The 21,067-nt window shown below is 32.2% G+C and overlaps 1 protein-coding gene across 3 annotated transcripts in view; it reads left to right on the top strand.

Annotated features, from left to right (window-relative positions):
* GLS (glutaminase) overlaps window positions 1–21,067 on the top strand; it is a 76,037-nt gene that overhangs the window by 10,113 nt on the left and 44,857 nt on the right. For 2 of the 3 annotated variants that reach the window (XM_060302132.1, XM_060302134.2), the window contains exons 3-8: window positions 6–79; window positions 435–556; window positions 5,292–5,421; window positions 6,141–6,220; window positions 9,062–9,225; window positions 13,827–13,885. In XM_060302132.1, coding sequence (XP_060158115.1) covers window positions 6–79; window positions 435–556; window positions 5,292–5,421; window positions 6,141–6,220; window positions 9,062–9,225; window positions 13,827–13,885 — 629 coding nt within the window. Of the gene's footprint in view, window positions 1–5; window positions 80–434; window positions 557–5,291; window positions 5,422–6,140; window positions 6,221–9,061; window positions 9,226–13,826; window positions 13,886–21,031; window positions 21,052–21,067 lie in introns of those variants that run through there. The other variant, XM_060302131.1, reaches the window with a different exon arrangement.

Raw genomic sequence — 21,067 nt, 5'->3', positions numbered from 1 at the left:
GTTACCTAGCTTGGAAGATTTGCTATTCTATACAATCGCAGAAGGACAAGAGAAAATACCTGTTCATAAATTTATTACAGTAAGTTTTTATATTTTTCTATCTTCACTTTTTAAAAATCAGTAATACTGAATCAATAATATGGTAATATTGAAATGTAGTTTTAAAGGTCATCTGACGTGTAGATTCTGACTGACACTGTTTCTCTTATTTTCAAATTTTCATCATGCTCATTTCAAGGTAATCAATGAAAGAAAATGAAAGAAACAATGAGAAACTTGTCCAGAAAGTGGGTAATAGTGACACTAAAATGCCATATACATATTCAGGTCTTGTGTAGAAGTTTTTATATACAGGAGTTAAAAACTTGTAGTTGGAATAAGCATATACCTTATTTGCACTATATATTTACAAACTCTTATTTTTTTAAAAACAGGCACTCAAATCTACAGGATTGCGAACGTCTGATCCCAGGTTGAAAGAGTGTATGGATATGTTAAGATTAACTCTTCAAACAACATCAGATGGTGTCATGCTAGACAAAGATCTTTTTAAAAAGTAAAAATTTCTGCCAAACCTTTAATGGTCACTTGCTATGCTATATGGTGATTTTTCTTTTAAAACGAAATTGCATCTTTGAAGACCAGTGCTTCCTGTGTAACTGAAAAAAAGGGGGGAGGGGACTTATAAACATAAATTGTTTGGAACAACTTGGTGCACATTAAAGTTCTATAATACATTGGGGCTAAGAATATACTTTGAAACTGTTCTGAGGAAGCGTAGCCATGGATGTTTCCAATTTAAAGTACCTGGAGGTTGCATTCGGTTTGAATAGAGCACACTCTTTGTCCTGTCATGGTTTAAATTGATCTCTTAATTCATCTGCATATCTTGCAGCCTTTCTCAGCATGGTCTCAGTTCTTTCCTACAAGGTGTTTTAGATGACACCGTAAAATGAGACGGCTTCAGGCAGCCTATATTCGTTAGTTTTATATGTCTCTGTTGTCTGCTTCTCTCCTCTCTTCAGATGTATTACTACATAGGCTTTTGGCTGTTTTTGTTTTCTTCATAATGTTTAAAAACTTAATGCTAACTTTGGACATGAATGCCTTCATTTGGTTGAATGAGAATATTTATTTTGACTTTCTTATATTTGCATATCTTTATTATTTATCTTCATTAATGTGTTCCTACTAGTCTGATTGCTTAATGATTTAATAGACAGCAAGTTTGTCATGGATCCCAAGGAGGTAAATGGTATTTTACAACTAAAATTAAATGAAAACTTGTATAAAACTGTAAACACTACTGTAAGGTATTGGCTTTTTCCAGACCATAGGCTTAGGTTGGAATAGATCCAACGAATTCCAGCATCTACCTTGAAAGTTTATTTGTATGTATGCATTTTTATTATTTTTTTTCTTTTATTGTCTTTTGGGGGCTAGATGATTTGTTCTAGATGTCTCCTGGGAATATCCTGGAATATTAAGTCATTTGAAGGTATAAGTATTTAACTGAGATCCTCCCAAGTATCTTGGCATACTGTGAAGCACTGCTGACAATTTTAGATCTCTGTCTTTTCACCACAAGGTTCTTGATTCTGTGAACTCAGCCGACCTTATTAAGTGTAGATTTTAGTTCCATGTTGGAATTGGTGTTAGGAATTTTGAATCTTCAGAACCTGTTTCTTTGTGAAGGGAAGGAAATCACTTCTAGTTAGCTGTGCCTTTGCAGTAAAGATTATTTTATTTTTAGTGTTCATGAACTCTGTGCAAAGTATCTTGATTGTGGGGTGCCTTCTGGGGGGTTATTTTGGTATATCTGAGAATGAAGTTGTCAGAGAGTTGGTAGGTAGGTCTGTTGATAATGGGTATAAGGAATTGCTTTGGAATTCCTAAGTGAAAGCAGTATTTTATATCTTTTTAGTACTGGTTAAATTTCTTTTGTGCTTCATAAACATATTGCTCTGTTTAAATATGAAATTGAAAGTAATTTAAATACACTGAGTATGAAGCCAGGAAACAATCATAAAATTTTCTACCCATAAGTATATTAAAAACTAACAATTAGCATTATTTTAAATACTAATCCAATTTTTTTAAAAAATTGATGATTGTAATATAGGCAGTTCCCAACTTGACAAATGCTTAGTGGTGGTATATGTGAACAAGCAATGGAAAAGTTTACATCTATAGGCATATGATTTCTCTTTTCATCCCTAGAATGAGGTGATTCAAAACCTCTGACTATTGGGCTTCCCTGGTGGTGCAGTGGTTGAGAGTCCGCCTGCCAATGCAGGGGACACGGGTTCGTGCCCCGGTCCGGGAAGATCCTACATGCCGCGGAGCGGCTGGGCCCGTGAACCATGGCCACTGAGCCTGCGTGTCCAGAGCCTGTGCTCCGCAACGGGAGAGGCCACAACACTGAGAGGCCCGCGTACCGCCAAAACAAAACAAACAAACACCTCTGACTATTAACCTTTTCAGGTCACCTGGAATGGTGATTGCTTCAGAGAAGTTTTTTCTCTGTTTTCAAAATGAGAAGTTTTCTAGTTAGTGTTGCCAGAAATAATCTCACCTCCATGCAGGTGGGTACAATGGAATTCATCTTCCCAAAGAAGTAATTTATAAAGGAAAGTGGAAAGGTTTGGTTGAAGTATTTTACCTAAAATACATTGTTGCTTAATATATTTAGCCTTTGAGGGTAATCTGAGAAACATCTAATATGTAGAATTTTTTCTGAATGGGAAGATGAATTCTATGCATATTTTTTGGAGCATGGTCTATTTGAAAGTTGGAGACTGCCTGTACCTATCTAGATAATCAATTGTTTTTAATGCTAATAATCTCAATAGAAGTAGAAAATTTGTATTGAAAAGGAATGCCTTATTTATTCATGCATTTTTAGCCATATAAATATTAGAAGTATTTTTATGTGTGATCATAATTTTTTTATCTTTTTTGTTTTGGAGGAAATGAATGGTAGTCTTTGTATTTGCTTTTTCTTAAAAAATTCTTATCCACTATGTTATTTTACTAATGAAAAATTATATGTAAGATATTTTGTAAAACATTGATGTGCATTACAGTTGCTAACCCTAAACATTTAAGTAAAGAAGGAAAGAAAAATTATTATTACCAGTTTACAGATGAGATAACTGAACAAAGCATGAGAAAGATGTGACTGTTGAAAAGCATAAGCACTTCCTCCTCAGGTCACTTTATATCCCTTCTGATTTTCTACTTAGATTCATGACATCTATATTAAAATAACTCCCAAGAAAAACATTACAGTTTGTTCATCAGCGTGCAGCTAGACACTCTTTTGAATGGTATTGCCTTGGTTGGCCATAGTAATTCACCAGTGAAGGCTGTTCGCACAGCTTTATGAGCACCTTCTGATAGAGCAAAAAAAAAAAAAATCCCAGTTTCACTGACTGTACAATATTGTTAATGATAAAGCCTCCTTTTAAAAGTGCTGTTTAATTTTGAGTAGTTAAATAGTTAGTAGTAAGGTTAATAATTTATGTTTGGCAGTCCTCATATTTTCTCATGTAATACTTCTTGAAAAAGGGGCCATGTAGATTTGATTTGATACAGATATAGTGATTTAAGGTCAGGAATTGTCCTAACTTCTTTCTGCTGAGAAATGTGTCTTTTGTTATATATTACTTGCAACTCACGTGCAAGTTGAATTGCTGTTTGGAGCATATTAAATATTAAGTCAATGGCAAAAAGTATTTATTAGATTAACATTGAAACTATGTCAAAATTTATCAAAGTTTATTGAAGTAAATATTTGTTATCTCTTGGATGTCAATTATTTCTACATCTGTAGATTAATAATGGAAATTAGGACTGTAACTTTTTCATGTTGTAACTGAAGCACATCTTTATCACTGAAAATAACCTATTTTATTTTAAATCAGTGTTTAATTTTATGTTGACCAAGTGAGTATATATTCTGGATTTTTATTAATAGTTAAAGTGTGATAGCTGGCTTTTAATTCTAATTTGATGTTTTATTAAGAACAACTTGAATTAAGATACTGAGATATAAAAATTTATCATTTACCATGGATTGAAAAAGAAATACCGAGAGTGTCTACTTCTCCGACTCTCCATTTATAATTAGTGCATGTTATTTACTTGCAAGTTAAACACAGATTTTTCTTATCTGTAAAGTGGGGAAATCATCCTCTCAGAGTGTTCATGTTTTGAGGGTTAAGCAGGATAAGTAGTACTTGAAACTTAGTACTTTTTAGTCTGTTATGGGCTTAGTCTTAAGTTGATATTATGGCTTGATGCTCAGGTCTGCAAATGTCTTCCTTTATCAATTAACTATTCTATTACTAAGTTTCTGAGACTCTCTTAAGAAGATGAATTTAGAGTATATGGCTGGCTGTTACCTATTTTTAAACTCTTTAAGGTTACATTAATAAGTTGATTTTCTAGCTTGAATCCTTTTTAAAACAAAGTAGAATATTGGTTCAAATCATTAGATTTCATGCTCTCCTATCCAGATGGTTTATCATATCTTTTAAATAATTTTTAACAGTGAAACAATTTTATTCTACAATATATATACACATCTTACAGTGAATAGAATAATGTAATTTAACATTTTTGGTGATTCAAATAATATAAAATTATTATACTACTGTATATAATTTTTAAAGTTATACATTATTTTTATAAGCATTTTAATAAGTATTTCACATAAGAGACAAATCTGACTAAACGAAGTTGGTATTATTTCCATTTTTTTTAGCTTAGAAATGCAAATTTTTCAAAATGTAATTTAGGAAAAATATATTAAAATACAAAATGTTTATTTTTTTGTGAAATACTAGTAATACGTAGAAATGAAAGGATATGTGTCTGAGGTTATTTCATGGAAGAATAAACAGGATCTCAGCTATATATTAAAGTCTGATTTTTGTTAACCAAATGTCTTGCTGAATGCTTATCAACTCTGGTAGGCTGAAAAGCTTGTTTTTAGATGGTCTTGGTACTTAATCTGGTGGAATGCTCTGCTGTTTTAATCTTTGACACAATTTTTAGGCTAATTTATTTCTTTAATTTGTTCAACAGCTTACAAGCAGCTACATGAAAGGCTGCTTGAAGGAAAGAAAATAATGTAGAAAGAGTATAATTTATAGAATTTAGTTTGTTGTTTAAAATGTTGAATTTCTTTATTGTTTGAATATTCTCCTGATTAATATTGTTATTATTAGCAAGTACTAATATTTGAAAGGTACCCAGTCTATTAATTTTTTTCTCGTATTCCACAGATGTGTTCAAAGCAACATTGTTTTGTTGACACAAGCCTTTAGAAGAAAGTTTGTCATTCCTGACTTTATGTCTTTTACTTCACACATTGATGAGTTATATGAGAGTGCTAAAAAGCAGTCTGGAGGAAAGGTAACGTTTTTCCTAAGCCTATCACTTAATAAATTCAACTAAACTTGAGGTAGAGAGTAAAATTGTGTAGTTTGTGTTTTGCTGATTAAGAAATTTAAGTGAAGCCACTGGAGTAAGTGCTTTTAAAATATTTCAAATAGTTAACTTAATTGTTATTTTGGCTAAAAAGAAATCTAAGCTTAAGAGTTCTTTTTGATTTTCAAATGATTGAGATGGCTTTTAAATTTTTAATTAATTAAAAAGTAGCTTACTGGGAATTTCTGCAGGTATGATATCCTTGAACATTAAATAAAATGTTCCCAGTTTTTAAAATCCTCTACATAATACAAGCGCTATTTTATTTATTCTCCATACTGAAAGTTTTTAGGTAATGAAACCCTATTAGCATGACCCTGATTAAAGAAGTTCTCTGTTTCCCTTAAAAAAAAAATCAAATCCTAGTTCTTTTAGACTGTGCTTTTTTAGGAAGACAGAATGCATTGGAAAACATAGTAGGTGATGGAGACTGAGAGAAGTCACTTAGATTTCACTTGTAATCCTCAAGTCTGTTGTGCCCTTAGTTTTTATGAATATTGTTATAAAAGATAGACTACAAAGCCACTGAGTATTATAAAATAACTGTTCATTGGTAGAAGCTAAATTGAGATCAGTTTTTTGGTAGAAGAAAATACTATTTGCCTATATTATATCTGTTAATTTCTTTCCATTGTTTTGGATAGGTTGCAGATTATATTCCTCAGTTAGCCAAGTTCAGTCCTGATTTGTGGGGTGTGTCCGTTTGTACAGTAGATGGACAGAGGTAAGTTTATTTCAGATCCATCAAAACCAACTCTAAGCCTTAAATTTTGCATAACAGTGAACATGAGGTAGAGAGGAGCCTCTTCTGTAATAGTAATTAGCCCCCTGACCTGACATAAATTCAAGAAGGTAAAGAAGTTTAGATTTTAGTTTAAGTTAGAAAACTCAACTGAAACAATACCTTATACTAAATTTTATGAGGCATTTCATCTATCTTATTCACAGTTGTAGTCTTGTTACTTGAATGCTTATTGTTCAAGGAACTGCAGTTACACATTTACTTAGGAAAAGTAGATTTGGCAGAACATGAAATTATTCACTAATGAACTGACCGCTAATAAAATTAGTTCACCTTTCTTGGCTTAACATGGGTTACCTATCCTGTCATTATCTTTGTTCCTCTTGCAGCTTATATGATTAGCATGGTAGTTAAGGCAATATAATGTAATAAAGTCTCTTACCCATCAGTCATTTTCAAAAGACACAGGATTTCATGAAGTCTACGAAGGTGATCTTTGGGATGTACTCACACTCCGGGCATAACCACTGACATTTGATGATCCAGTAGAATTATAAAAAGGATAACAATATGAGGGCACTTCAAAGAGAATGATTTGATTTAAAAAGTCAATTTAAAAAAAAGTAAATTAAGAGAGGCCCTTGGAAAAATCGAGTTCTGAAATATTTTTTTAAGCATGACCTTTTTTATTATGCTATGAGTCAGACATAAGATTTCTTATCGTGTTGTAATTTGGTTTTATCAGTCAGAAAAATTATGCCAAAAAAAGAAAAATCAATATTTTTTTACTCATTGGAAGACTTTAGCTCAGAGGTATAATCTTTCTGGTTTTTTCTTTGCTTTTACTAAGGTAATTATTTTTTTTCATTAAAATAGAACTTAAATAAAATGAGATATACAACTCCGAGGTGTATATAGCTTGATGAATTTATATCAGAGATGTAATTTTATCCTAAATTTTGTTAAAACTACAAGTCATTTAGCCATATAATTTTAGATTTTATTTTTTAAGATAATGTCCCAGTTAAAGCTTTTCCACCCATTTATTAAAACTTGTATCTCTTAAGTGCCTCCATTGTAAGTGATCCTTTTATTTTTTACTACTTATCTTCCTCAAATATTTACAGTTAAAAAAAACATGTGGTTTGGCTCATTCATTCTTATAATAAGGAATCTGAGGTTCAGAGTTTGTATAAAACTGGCAGAGGTGAAACTAGCACCTTGGTCTCTTAAATTCCAGTCCATTGTTCTCTCCATTATGACAGGCTTTTATCCTTATCTGGGCCTGTGAAATGTACTAAACACTTGTGTGTTGAATTAAATATCAGGTGCTATGAACAGACACAAATGCATGAGAAGACATGGCTTATCCTTACGGAGCAAATTCCAGTAGGGAGTGGTATTCCTATTTTTTTGTATTTGGAGGAAATGGTTTATCATGTAGTGGAAATTTTTATATTTGGAAGAAATTATTATCACCTAATTATTGGCACATGTGTTTTTTCTTCTTAAACATACTTTGTGTGTAGAGATGATTCTTTTAGTTCAGTTTTCTTATCTAGAGATAAGAAACTTGACTTTGGGCTAGAACATAGGTATTTTTAAATCCAAAGGTAGTAAGACAGGCTTTTGTCAGGTTTCAGAATGATTGCCAAATTGAAGTTATGGTCTGAATTAGAAGTTATTCATAAATTTGACAGGAAAAATATTATATATTATATATATATATAATATATATATACACATATTTATTTATATTCCATCATATACTTAGAAGTAAGGTGTCTTTCTGATGTCTCCATTAAACCCCCTGTTTGCCCAGGGGTAGTTATTATAGTGCCCAGTTTCACTGTGAATAAATTTCACTTGAATAAATGAGTGCCTGTAATGTGTTGGAACATTGTTTGGGGCACCTGGGATACTTCAGCAAATAAAACAAAGATCACTGCCCTTGTTAAGCTTACATTATAATGGGGCCAGTCACAGTTTTTTCACTTTCAAACCTATTCTCTATTTCATTTTCATCTTAGTTTGCTCTGTTGTTTATCTACATGGTGATTATGATTGCCGTTAGTGCCAGCTCTATCAGGTTTATAAAACTGGATGCTGTTTCTTTTAATGGGGCTGAACTTGTCAATAGATATGGTTCACAAGATGAGGCATTTATAGACAGGGTCTCAGTTTATTGAATAAACTGAGCTTCATTTAAAAACTAACCACAGTTTAGCCATTATTAAAGCTATGAGTAAAAAAAATTGTGACTAATTTCTAAAAGGGCTAGTTCATTTTATATGATTGAATACAGATAGGAGTAAGGAGGGCCATACCCTGTTGCCCTCAGAGGCAATTTTTTCTTTCTCTTTTTTTCTTTTTTTTGCGGTACGCGGGCCTCTCACTCTTGTGGCCTCTCCCGTTGCGGAGCACAGGCTCTGGACGCGCAGATTCAGCGGCCATGGCTCACGGGCCCAGCCGCTCCGCGGCATGTGGGATCTTCCCGGACAGGGGCACGAACCCGTGTACCCTGAATCAGCAGGCGGACTCTCAACCACTGTGTCACAAGGGAAGCCCCGGAGGCAATTTTTTGCATTACTTGTTATCTAATTTTGAACCAGTCTATTACCTGAGTACTTGAAAGCTTTTGCCTTTTTATTGCAGTATCCCTGTTAAAATAAACATAATTATGCTTCAATATCCAAGTAAACTTGCTGTTGAATTATGGGAAAACTGTTATAAATTAGAATTAACATGTAAATAACAGCTCCAGTTATTGTTACATTTTTTCACAGTTGATCTTAATTATTTTTTAAATCTACTTTTAAATAGGCATTCTATTGGGGATACCAAAGTTCCATTTTGCCTTCAATCCTGTGTAAAACCTTTGAAATATGCCATTGCTGTTAATGATCTTGGAACAGAATATGTGCATCGATATGTTGGGAAAGAGCCAAGTGGATTAAGGTTCAACAAACTGTTCTTAAATGAAGATGGTAAGAATTATATAAAAGTTACTTGGAAGAAGAAATACCTCATTTTCCTGTGTAAATCTAACTAGTTTTTTTTCCGAAGAAAAAGAAAATTAAAAGCATTGATACTTTTTCATTTGTCATGGAATTTCTCTGAAACCCATAGAGATAGTTAACCTACTTTAAAAAACAGGTTTTTTAGGCATCTCATACCACTGGAAAGTGGGCTAGAGAAAAGACAGAGGCAGGAAGTAAGATTTTCACTTTATAACCACCTATAGGGGAATATCTTATAAAGTCTCACAGGGTCCAGAATTTGCTTTAAGATAATTCAGTGGAGTGTAGCTGGGAGTGATGCATGTGATTATTACTGTATGTTGGTAATCATTGAAGCTAAATGATGGGTACATGCATGCTTATATTCTTTTCTTTCTACTTTTGTATATTGTATATATTTGAAAACTTCCATAATAAAAAGCTTTAATGGTGGCCCTAGTTGAGGTGATGTTTTGTTTTTTCTCCATAACATTTAGTATTTGAAAGAAATATCTTGTGTTAAATAGTTGGATAACTAACAAGTCTTATTGCTTTACAGGAATCCAAAAGAAAAGGGGAGGACAAAGGTAGTTAGTACTTTTGATCTGATAGAGGTGTTAAATCTAAACACCAACCTATAGATTGGTTTCTGTTTTTTAATCTTTCAGGCATATGCTAGGTTCCTCATTGTGTGACAAGTTAAAATAGAATTGAAGAAAACAAGTGTGAAGGAATTACAGTAATGGTTGTGAGAAATATACTTTTGTATTTTTTCTTTCTGCTGGATGAAAAATAAAAAATACGCCTTATACTCAGTATTGTTTTATGAGTTTTTAAAATGAAGTTACAAGACTGATACTTTCTTATGCTTCTCTTTCTATTTGTTTTGAGGGCAGTTGAATTTTCTTACTTATTTTACCATAATCTTTCTATCCTGATGCTACATTTGATTTTATGGAGATTACTGTAAACTAGCAACTTCAATAAGGACATATGCAAAAGTACCTTATTTATTAAATTCACTGACATCTACATTTAATATGGAAAGAATATTTTTGTTCTCACAAGATTAAACATTTTACAAGAAAAATTACTATTTTCCCCAAAATACAAACTTGGATAAACTAGGTGGTTCTGGTGAATTGAGTGGTAAGAAATAAAATAGGCTTGAGGTAAATGACTTTAACATTGTAAGTAATACATTTTTTTGCCATATACATTTTATTGACACTAAGTCTATAAGAAAAAAAATCACAATAAGAACTCAGGAATTTAGCACTGTTTTGTAATAACTGAACATAAAGTTTAACAAGAGGTTTTGCCTTGATATTCTTTGACTTTTTCCAAGCCTGAGCCAATACCAGGAATCTGGGAAATAATGGGAAAATGAAGGCGTCACTATACCATACCACTCCTTCTTGAGTTCTGCATAGGTTCTGTGCTCTAGAGTCTTGGTTTTAGATTAGCCCCAGCAAGAAAAGAGTTTGTGGGTCTTTTTTATATTGAAAATTTCAAGGGTAATTTATGGTGAAACTACACTCTGTGTATGTATGTGCATGTGTGTCTATCTAGCGTTATAAAATTAAAAGAAACAAATGTATTAATATTATCCTAGCTTTGTAAGATTATGATGATAAATTAACATTAATCTGAATATAATGAATAGATAAAGAAATTATAGTAGTTACTCTTTTACTATCAGCCTCAGTCATGAACCACATCTTTGTAAGGTTCATATACTTAGTTTGAAAAGCTTTTTCTGGTATAACATGGAAGAATTTTTTGCTTGTTTTATTCCCTTAGAATAAATATTTGTTAAAATTAATCAATTTTTTGCATTCTAGTTAAAAACATGCCCCAAAATTTCAGATGTCCATTTTGTCATTTTACTAAGCTAATATATGTCATTACTTCAGATAGTAGCCTTTATTAATTAGCTTGTGTTATTTCTGTTATCATAATTCTTTTTAAATTAAAAATTCTAAACTGAACCCTTCAGTTCTTTCCTTCTGACTATGGCAGAGCAGAGTGGAAAAGGAGATTTCCACTTTTAGACTGAGGTTTTATAATGCAGTAAAGCTGGTGTTTTAATCTCTGGTGTATTTCCAAGTGTTCAGATGTCTGGCTTTTAAGCCAAAGTCAGAGTGAGCAGTGCTTACATCTGAAAATTGCTCTGTCATGCCATGAAATGCTTTAGTGTTCTTGGAAGATCTTCTTAAATGTAGCGTATGTAGTATTTGCTGAATATTTATGATTTACAAAATAGTAAATGCCCACGTTTATGTGGTACCATTTGGAATACACACATTAGCTACCTCCTAGGGCCCTAGAGTCTAAACCTGATAACGTCCAAAAAAAAAAAATGAAAGGACAGATACATGAATATACACAAATACGAGTATAAACTAATTTAGCACAGCCTGATTTCCATTTTTTTTTTTTTTTTTGCGGTGCGCGGGCCTCTCACTGTTGTGGCCTCTCCAGTTGCGGGGCCCAGCCGCTCCGCGGCATGTGGGATCTTCCTGGACCGGGGCACGAACCCGTGTCCCCTGCATCAGCAGGTGGACTCTCAACCACTGTGCCACCAGGGAAGCCCTGATTTCCATATTTTGATTTCTGTGTCTGCATTTGGTTTTTCTTTTACATAGATAATACTGGAAATTTTTTGTTTCTTGGCTTCCCTTTTGTTGCGTAGTATTTTTCTGTGACAACTATTACTGTCATTTCGTGTGATCTCAAAGAAAGCAGACTTCCCTTAGCATAATTTGAAATAGGTGAAATCCTGACTTTACTATTTAGATAGTATACCTGTACTGTTTTATTTTAACTTTTAGAACTTGTCATTATCATGGGTAACCCAGAATGTACACTATTTAAAGCCTAGCTAGCTACTAAATCATATTGTTGATCTTATATTGAAGAAAATGGTGTACTGTTAAGTTACCCATTTTTTTGTCATTATTGATTTTTTTAATTAAACATTCTTAACAGTTTTATTGAAATATAATTTACCTACTACATAATTTACTCATTCAAAATGTACAATTTAATGGCTTTTAGTATATTCATAGAGTTGTACAACCATGACCACGGTCAATTTGGGGACACTTTTATCACTCCTAAAAGATACCCTAGGTATTAGAGATATTGGTAGTCAATACCTATTTCTCTTCTACCCATGGAAACTAGTAATCTACTTTCCTTCTCTATGGATTTGCCTGTTCTGGACATTTCATATAAAAAGAATCATTATATTTGGTCTTTATGTAAATGGAATCATTATATTTGGTCTTTTTGACTGGCCTGTTTTACTAAGCATAATGTTTTCAAGGTGCTTTCATGTTGTGGCTTATGTCAATACTTCATTTTTTTATTGCTGGATAATATTCCATTGTTTGGATAATAATACCACATTTTGTTTACCCATTCATCATTTGGCAGGATGTTTGGGTTGTGAGTTATTTTTCACTTTTTGACTATTATCAGTAATACTGCTGAGAACATTTGTGTACAAGTTTTTGTGTACACATGTTTTTATTTCTTTTCGTTATATACCTGAGAGTGGAATTGCTGGGTCATATAGTAACTCTTCAACAGTTGAAGAATTTCCTTGTTTAGCTGTAGACTCATCTCACGGAAGGTAACTTGCTTAAAATTCAAGGAGACTAATAATGTAGCAATAACTTATGAATTCTGCTAGATGTGTCAAGTTAGATAAGAACTTGTTCCCAAAGAAGTAAATTACTACCACAAACAGATTAGGAATTATGCTTTCAAATAAATGTTTTCAGTGCCCTAAGAGTTTTGTGTTTGGCGTTTGTGCTGTGCTATGAATGACAGTATAATCAGCTGAGATTTGAAATTCTGTTTGTTGTAAAAATTAGGAGAAGAGGTAGGATTTTGGATGAACTTAAATTTTAAGTAATTTTGTAATTATACAAGAAATACATCCTTATTGTCAGGAAATATAGAAGGCATGCTGAATACAACTTAAATACCCTGTAATCTTTTTATCCTATGTGTATCACCTGTTTCCATTTTCTGCATATGTATATGTATATACATAAACACAAAAATAAAATACTTTAAAAAAGGAAAATTGGGTCCACACTAGATATGCTTTTTCCAAGGTGATTTTTAATAATAATATTATTTGATTGCTTAGTGCTGTGCCAAAGCATTTTTTTTAATTCATTGAAGTATTATGACTTGCTGAGGTATTGGTGCTGTTATTACTCCCAGTTTACAGATGGGAAAATTGAGGCACAGTGAAGTTCAGTTACTTGCCCAGGATCAAATGGCAGAGTTAGGAAATTTGGATGTGCTCTTACAGCACTGTTCACTGTCTGTCTGTACCTGAATCTTTGTTTGCCTGTATAATTATAGCAGCTTCTTAAAAGTGTGTTACTGGTTTGATGTGTAACTGACTTTAATGCACTCCTCCACTCTCCACCCCCGACCCCCAAAAAGAACTGTAACAATCAATGGCTTACATAAAGAAAATAGAAGTATGTTCATGGGAAGTACCTGTGCATCACAGAAAATTATATCAGGTATTTAAAGTAATGCTATTGCTTTTATATTTTCAGATAAACCACACAATCCTATGGTAAATGCTGGAGCAATTGTTGTGACTTCATTAATAAAGGTAAAATGTTGACATTTCCTTTTAATCCAGTAAAAATTTTAAATACTAAGGCATAAAGAGGAATCTTATTTATGTAGAAATGTGAAAATTTTTCTTTTGGTGTTAAATTAATGGTATGGCATAAGGTTAGGATTTTTATTTATTTCAAAATTAATGATGTAATTTCAAGGACAAAATTAAAATAGATGACATAAATTCCAACAGTTACTCTTGACCTGAAGATCTGGCAAAAATTCAAAAAGAAGTCTCTTCTGAACAGTAGTCACAGAAGTTTTTCTTCTTAAAGTTTTAATATTTTTTTCTTTCTCTTCTTTTTGGCTCTTCTAGAAAGCACAGATGTAAACAGAAGTAACAACGTATTACTGTTTGATGTTTGTCATCAGCATATGTAGGGACAAATGTTCTGGTACTTTGTGTTAAAACAAAGTACATTTACCCTTGACTGTTCTCAAGTCCTTTATACTTTCATGAGCTGTAATCACAATTTTCATTTGAACTTGTTTCATTTGTTTTACTTGAATCATGTAATAACTAAATAAGACTTATTCCAGTTATTAAGTTACATTATTTTCCTACTCTTTGGTTTACATGGTATGTTTTGTTTCTTTTGTTAAGTGTCTAGTTTGCCTTAATAATTGGAAACACTAATGTATTGAAATAAGTATTTGAAAGTGGTTCTATTCTGTGATACTGCTTAGATTTTTAATTTCTAATTATAAGTTTCATTGGTATTCAATTATATTTCATTTGTGTTTGGAACATTTATATACTTTCTTCAGTAAATCTGTGCACATCTATTCCATGCTTGAAAAAAACATAGCTATCTGCTTTTGTAGATGCATTTCTGAAGATGGGATACCCTGGTTACACAAGGAATGTTTGAATATAAATTATACCCTTGGCCCAGTTAATAAAAATTCATCTAATTTGTATGCTAGAAATCCTCTCTTAACTTTAATGAATTTTTTTCCTCATTCATGAGAAAAGCCTTTAAAATAGAAGAGTACTATCTTAAGAATATATATGTTGTTATTTTAGAGCAAATGCTTCATAAGCACTGGCCCACTTAATCCTTGTAACTCTAGTGATGGAGATATTATAGACAAGTATTATTTTTTAATGTAACTAATTTTAGGCTATGCTCACTATAATCTAGTTGTCACTGTTTTACATAAGAGAAAAGTTGTCAGTTTGAGGTGAAAGAAACTACGTGTTTATTATAGAAAATAATATGAATATGTACTAGGCACTGTCATGCCACAACTTACAGCATAACATGGGGTATACACCAGTAAATGGGCCCTTACAATGAAATTCAGTAAATACTGTGATGAGAGAAAAGTCTCATTAATAATTGTTCAGATTTGAACAAGTAAGTTAGAGGTAAGGAAAGTTATGATAATAAAATGTGTGTATTAGTGCTTGATGAGAAAACCACTAGAATGGTTCTGAACCTTTTTTGGGTCTTCCCAGAAAAAATGTTCACATACCATGATTTTATATAAACTGTAGGGAATTCACAGACCCATGGATCTCAGTTTAAGAACTCTTACACTGGAAAAAGATTAACATAGCACACCAATAGTATTTTCAAGAAAGGGACATATGTAAATGATTAATAGAAGTCTTGCTTAACTGCATGCAGTTAAACATCTTTTGTTTAATGATTCATGGGCTTAATATACTACACTGAAATGCTGCATGTGGGAAATGCATGTCTGGTCATATCACATCATGATATGATGTTTAGTCACAAGCCATAAACTATACAATGAGCAACATTAATATGAGTACTTAGAAACAGTTAAAAAAACACACATACACAGCATAAGTGTGGTTACATCCAACTGTGCAAACATTTAACTAAGTCATCTTGTATTTACAAATTTGATCAGTGTTTTTAAATTTAGAAAAATTGTAAATTTACTGACAGTTGGAAATGAGGCTTTGGGATATGGTTCATATTTAAGGTCAGTTTCTTTGACCTTTTTTGTTTTATTTTTAGAAGTTGTTTCACAAGTTTTGGGGGTTTTTTTGGTTTGGGTTTTTTTTGTTTTTTGTTTTTTGTTTTTTTTTAATGAAGTTTATCTAAATCTTGAAGGGATAAGCTTGACATACCTCTGTGTAAAACTGACTGTCCCAGAATGTAATACTTTTCTTGGACTTTTTAAAAAAGAATTCAAAACTTTTATAAATAACTATCTGTGATCTCTGCAGATTATATGATCACATAATATTGTTGAATTGGTAGTTGAAATTGAAGTAATAAAACCATGGCTGAAGGAGTTTTCAAGCTCAGCCTTCTTACGGAGTTTTCAAGCTCAGCCTTCTTACTCCTTAAATAGATAAGATGAGGAAACAGACTGGATAGGTTCTAACAGCAGTAGAATTGGGCTTGAGCTAAGTCTCCCAATTTTCTGTTTGCTATTCATTCAAATTCACTCTACCATTTTTAATGTAGATGTTTGCTATTTCTCTTGATGACATTTTGTCTTTACCTAGCATAGTTATATTGTCCAAAAGGCAGAATTTTATTTTCCTAATTTAACTTTTACAGAAGATACCAGTTATTGGATTAAAAGTCAATCTAATTTTCAGTGAGTGTATACAGTCATTCTTTGGACATTAGTCAGTGCTTGCTATCCATAAGGAACTAGGCTTCTTCTCAAGGAGGTTGTGCTTTGAGTACCCAAAATGTGGCCATTTTACCATGGCTATTAGATTTGAATTCTGTTTTTTAGCTTTTAGCTGATGACCTTAAGGCTATATTTTTCTTTCAAACTTCAGAAATTTATTATGGTGCTATTAAAACATTCCCCTCATGTTATTCCCCCTCCCCCCCCCCCCACAAATTACTAGAATCTTTAGTAAGACTTTATTTCATAATTTTGTAGTATTGATATTTTTCCTTTGTAGGATTGGTGGTGGTCCTCAGGAAAATGGGGGAAGAGGCAGAGCAAATGTTCAAAAGGATTAGCAGATTGTGTAAAAAAGGAGAATTTGGACAGAAGGAACCTGTTGCATAAATTCTTAACTACTAAACTTGTAGGAAAACTCCAATATTTAAAATTTTAAACACTATATAGGTAAATGCCTTCATAAAAACAAATGTCATTTTTGTACTTAAAAGGCACATAATTTAAAAAACCATGAAGGTTTTTTCCTGTCTCTTTCTCTGTGGTAGCTGCTAAACTTAAAGGAATACTTTTTGATGCAGTTGATTTTATTTGATGATGGTAATCTGGTTGCTTGATTTAAAGGAAAGAGTAAAAATAAATTTGAAAGCACAGTTACTCTGGATGAAATAGCAGCATCCTTACATAATTTTTTAATCTCACCTAGTTTCAGTTTAAAAGTTAAGATCTTCTGATAACTTGAGGGCTAGAGTGGAAAAATGAGGACAACATATAATTGTCACACTTCTGCTTTTTAATTTTTTTTTTTTTTTTTGCCGTACGTGGGCCTCTCACTGTTGTGGCCTCTCCCGTTGCAGAGCACAGGCTCCGGACACGCAGGCTCAGTGGCCATGGCTCACGGGCCCAGCCGCTCTGCGGCATATGGGATCTTCCCAGACCAGGGCACGAACCTGTGTCCCCCCCATCGGCAGGTGGACTCTCAACCACTGCGCCACCAGGGGAGCCCTGCTTTTTAATTTTAAAGATAAAGTCACATTGTCTTCTATGTTTGTGTCTCTATTCTCGTGGTAGTTTCTGGTTTTTGTCATTTGAAGAACTTGATTGTTTTTTTTTAATCAGAAGTATTTTTGAATTTAAAATATTGGAGGTTTTTTTCCTCTCTTTTTTTAAAATAATAATCATGCTCCATTAAAAAATCAAGACAAATTTAGTTAATATGTGTGTAATGTTCAGTTTGGTCATGTTAGCAATCACCTGTTACACATGCTTATAAGCCACATTTTTAAGGCAGTTTGTGGCTCTGGGGAGCAATGGATGATGCCTTGAACTTGGTAACATTCATAAGAAAGGATTATATTTGCTTATTATGATTATATCAGTTCTTCATGATTATATCAGTTGATGTGCTTGAGGGTTTTTTCCCTCAAATAAAAGGCGGATAATTTGTCAACAGAATTCCCTTTTTTGTTACTTTATTTTTAGGGCTAATCTATGAAAATACTAGATTTAGAACATTATTTTTCACCTGTAATATTTATATTAATTCTCACGTATTATTTAGCTTTAAAGCATTTTCTTTGGAGAGATTAAACCAAATGTTTTGTAAAATCATTTTTAGTTACCTCTTTTTGCCTCTTTCTTCTATGCCTTTTTCCTCTATGATTTCTAATTTTCAATTTGCTTCTACACCTCCATACTTTATGAATGGAATCAAGTGATTTACTTACAAAATAACTGTGATTAATGCATTGACTTTAAATGAGTCATATTAATATTACATTTATTGGCACATGTCCCTGTTAATAGTGATATTTTCACCTGTGTTGTGATGTGTAATACATAATTCAGTTCATGAGTATATTGTATAAACAGGTTATAAAACTACTCCAGTATACTTACTAATTCGTTTAATAGCCAGTGTTAAAACTCAGTGCTTCTTTGTCAAATTTTCATTCATAAAAGTTTTCCTCAAAGGAATGTAAATTCTTTAACTTGATAGATATGTTTATAGAAAAATAAATTTGTATAATTTTCTAATCTCAAGGTCTGATTACTGACCTTTTCAAACAAACCACATGGTTTGCTTTTTAAAAGTCATGTGGTAATAAATGGGTTAGAAATTTTGGTAACTGTATTTTGTCCAGTTTATCTTTAAGTTTTCCTACCATACTTAATATAAATTACTGTAATTTTAAGATTAAAATAATGTGATATCTAATAATACTTGTGCAGTGACTTAAAACTGAAATAAACATATCCCTGGGCATGGGAATATTTTTCCAAGAGATAAAGAGGCATTGATAGTTTTAAGACTATCAGTTTCTAAATCTGTTTCCATAGGTGCCTTTCTTAAAATTAACCTGCCTTTGGTCTAGGTTTCCTCCCATTTTCCAAAAGGTATATACTTCTCGTGTCCTAAATTTTACTGTGGTGCACTGCTTCAGGTTGTAAAAACGTCTTGGGCACCATCAAAAGAGAACATTTTGAAATATTGTGGTCATGGTATTGAGGATGTGAATCACTGTAATCACTGTAGTGACTGGGAACAAATCTTATATACCAGGTTGTTTCCAGATTTTTGGTTTCAACAAAATGGAAAGAGGATCTGATCAAGTTGTTAGTTAATGAGAGCATTAAGTGTAGTTTTTGAGGGTATATTTTACTATGTGACCTTTGTATGTAATGAGATAAATGTGTAAAGGATTGTGTACATTGCCATAACAAAGTCTTTCCTATTTCCATCTACTCATCTATTAGCAGGATTTCTCAACTTGTACATCTGTAAAAATTTAGAATAGTAAGAGAATTTATACTTCTATTCTAGCAATAGAAAATATCCACTGGTACATGAACTAATTAAAAATCATTTACTATTTCAAAAAAAGAAAATATTCTAAAGGAACAGTTTTGTAATTACTGTGCAAAATTATTAGCAAATAAACATTTTTCCTTTAATTTTGTATGAAAAATTTCAAACATGCACAAAATAAACAGAAAAGTATAACCATCCCCCATCTACCCATTCCTGGCTTCAGTTTTCATAACATCTGTTCCTTCACCCCTCTGTACCTCTCTACTGGAGAAATGATTTTTTTTTTAACAGTTTGTGTTTTTGCTTTGGCAGGGCGGTGCAGGGGCTGGGGGCATTTACTCTAGGTTATTTGGTATGTGTATGTGTGTTTTTTTCTAACATCTTTGCACATAAACTTTATAATATAAATTTTTCAAAATTAAAATGATGTGACATCTGATAATGATTACTAAATCCCACATATCCCTGGGGTACCTGAAATCTTTCCAAGAGATTACAGGGGGGAATATATTTTATTGACTTCAATTAAATGCTCTTTCTAGGTAGATAATAAGAAGAAACATTAATCAAGTACTTTTACATTTAAATTGGGAAGTTTTGAGTAGAGACTTTCTTGAGTCAACACAGTCATTCAAATATTTTATTTTGTCTATTTACATAATCTGCCAGGACATTTCAGGTAGCTTACCCAAAATGTTATATAATGATAGACATTGATAAATACCAGTTGTTTCTTTAAAATAGCATAGAAGTAAAATCTAATTGTACTTTAATTTAGTATGCTGCAAAGTAGACCAAGAAAGTGACCATAGTCAAGAGTTGAGACAGTTTTTCGTTTTTTAAAAATGAAACATGACAGCTAAACAAAGAAAATTTGTATTAGTTTTATAGGGTACAGTTTAGGTCAGAGAATGAAAGTTCAAATATAACTTGTTTATTTTACATTGATTAATTGTATAACCAGTAATTATCCATGTGACATCCCAATGCAAATGCTGACATCCTTTTCCAAAAGAGTTGTTTTTTTGTGCTTTTTCAAAGGTTAAAAAGGTTTTTGTGGTTTAAATGTTGTTACATATTTTACAGCATTAGGATCTATGGAATATTTTGACAACTGCAACAGTTCAATGAAGTTGGTAATTTCTTCTTTTAATTATTTTTCATTGAACAGCTTTGGAGTTACATTTCTACATTTTGATTTCTGGTGTATTATAAAGAAAGAAAACTTAAAAATATGTCAAAGGACGCTTTAGAGAAAATACATAGATAGTGATTACTATATGGTTGTAGCTAAATTATTCTTAACTTGTTTAAACTTTGTTAATGCCTGATTTTGATGAAATAGTGTGGTGTTCTTTCCAGCTACTGATTGTGTATGTCATTGCACATTCTTTCTCAAATAAGTTGATTTGTAGGGTTTCACAGATTATCAGCCACATCCTAATCCACTTGTAAAGTGGATAATGAACCTGGCTTTATTCAATTAAATAATACTCTGGTACAAGTCCCCCCACCACCAAATAAAATTTTAAAGTGTATTGTTTTGGGTTTTTGAGGGTAAAGTTAAAAATTTTCGTTTTTACAATTTTAGTTGTCAAATTACTTCATTTTAAACTTGTTTTAAAAATTAGAGATGTATTGTTTCTTTTGGGTGCATATCACCAATTAATACGTTTGATTTCAGATCTACAACTTACTGCTTTGTAAACTTCGCCGAGGTAAAATGAAACCATT

The sequence above is a fragment of the Globicephala melas genome, chromosome 7, assembly GCF_963455315.2.
Source record: "Globicephala melas chromosome 7, mGloMel1.2, whole genome shotgun sequence".
In the NCBI taxonomy this organism is placed as follows: Eukaryota; Metazoa; Chordata; class Mammalia; order Artiodactyla; family Delphinidae; genus Globicephala; species Globicephala melas.
The sequence above is the reverse complement of the archived record's forward strand: the minus strand, read 5'-3'. Positions and strand labels throughout refer to the sequence as shown.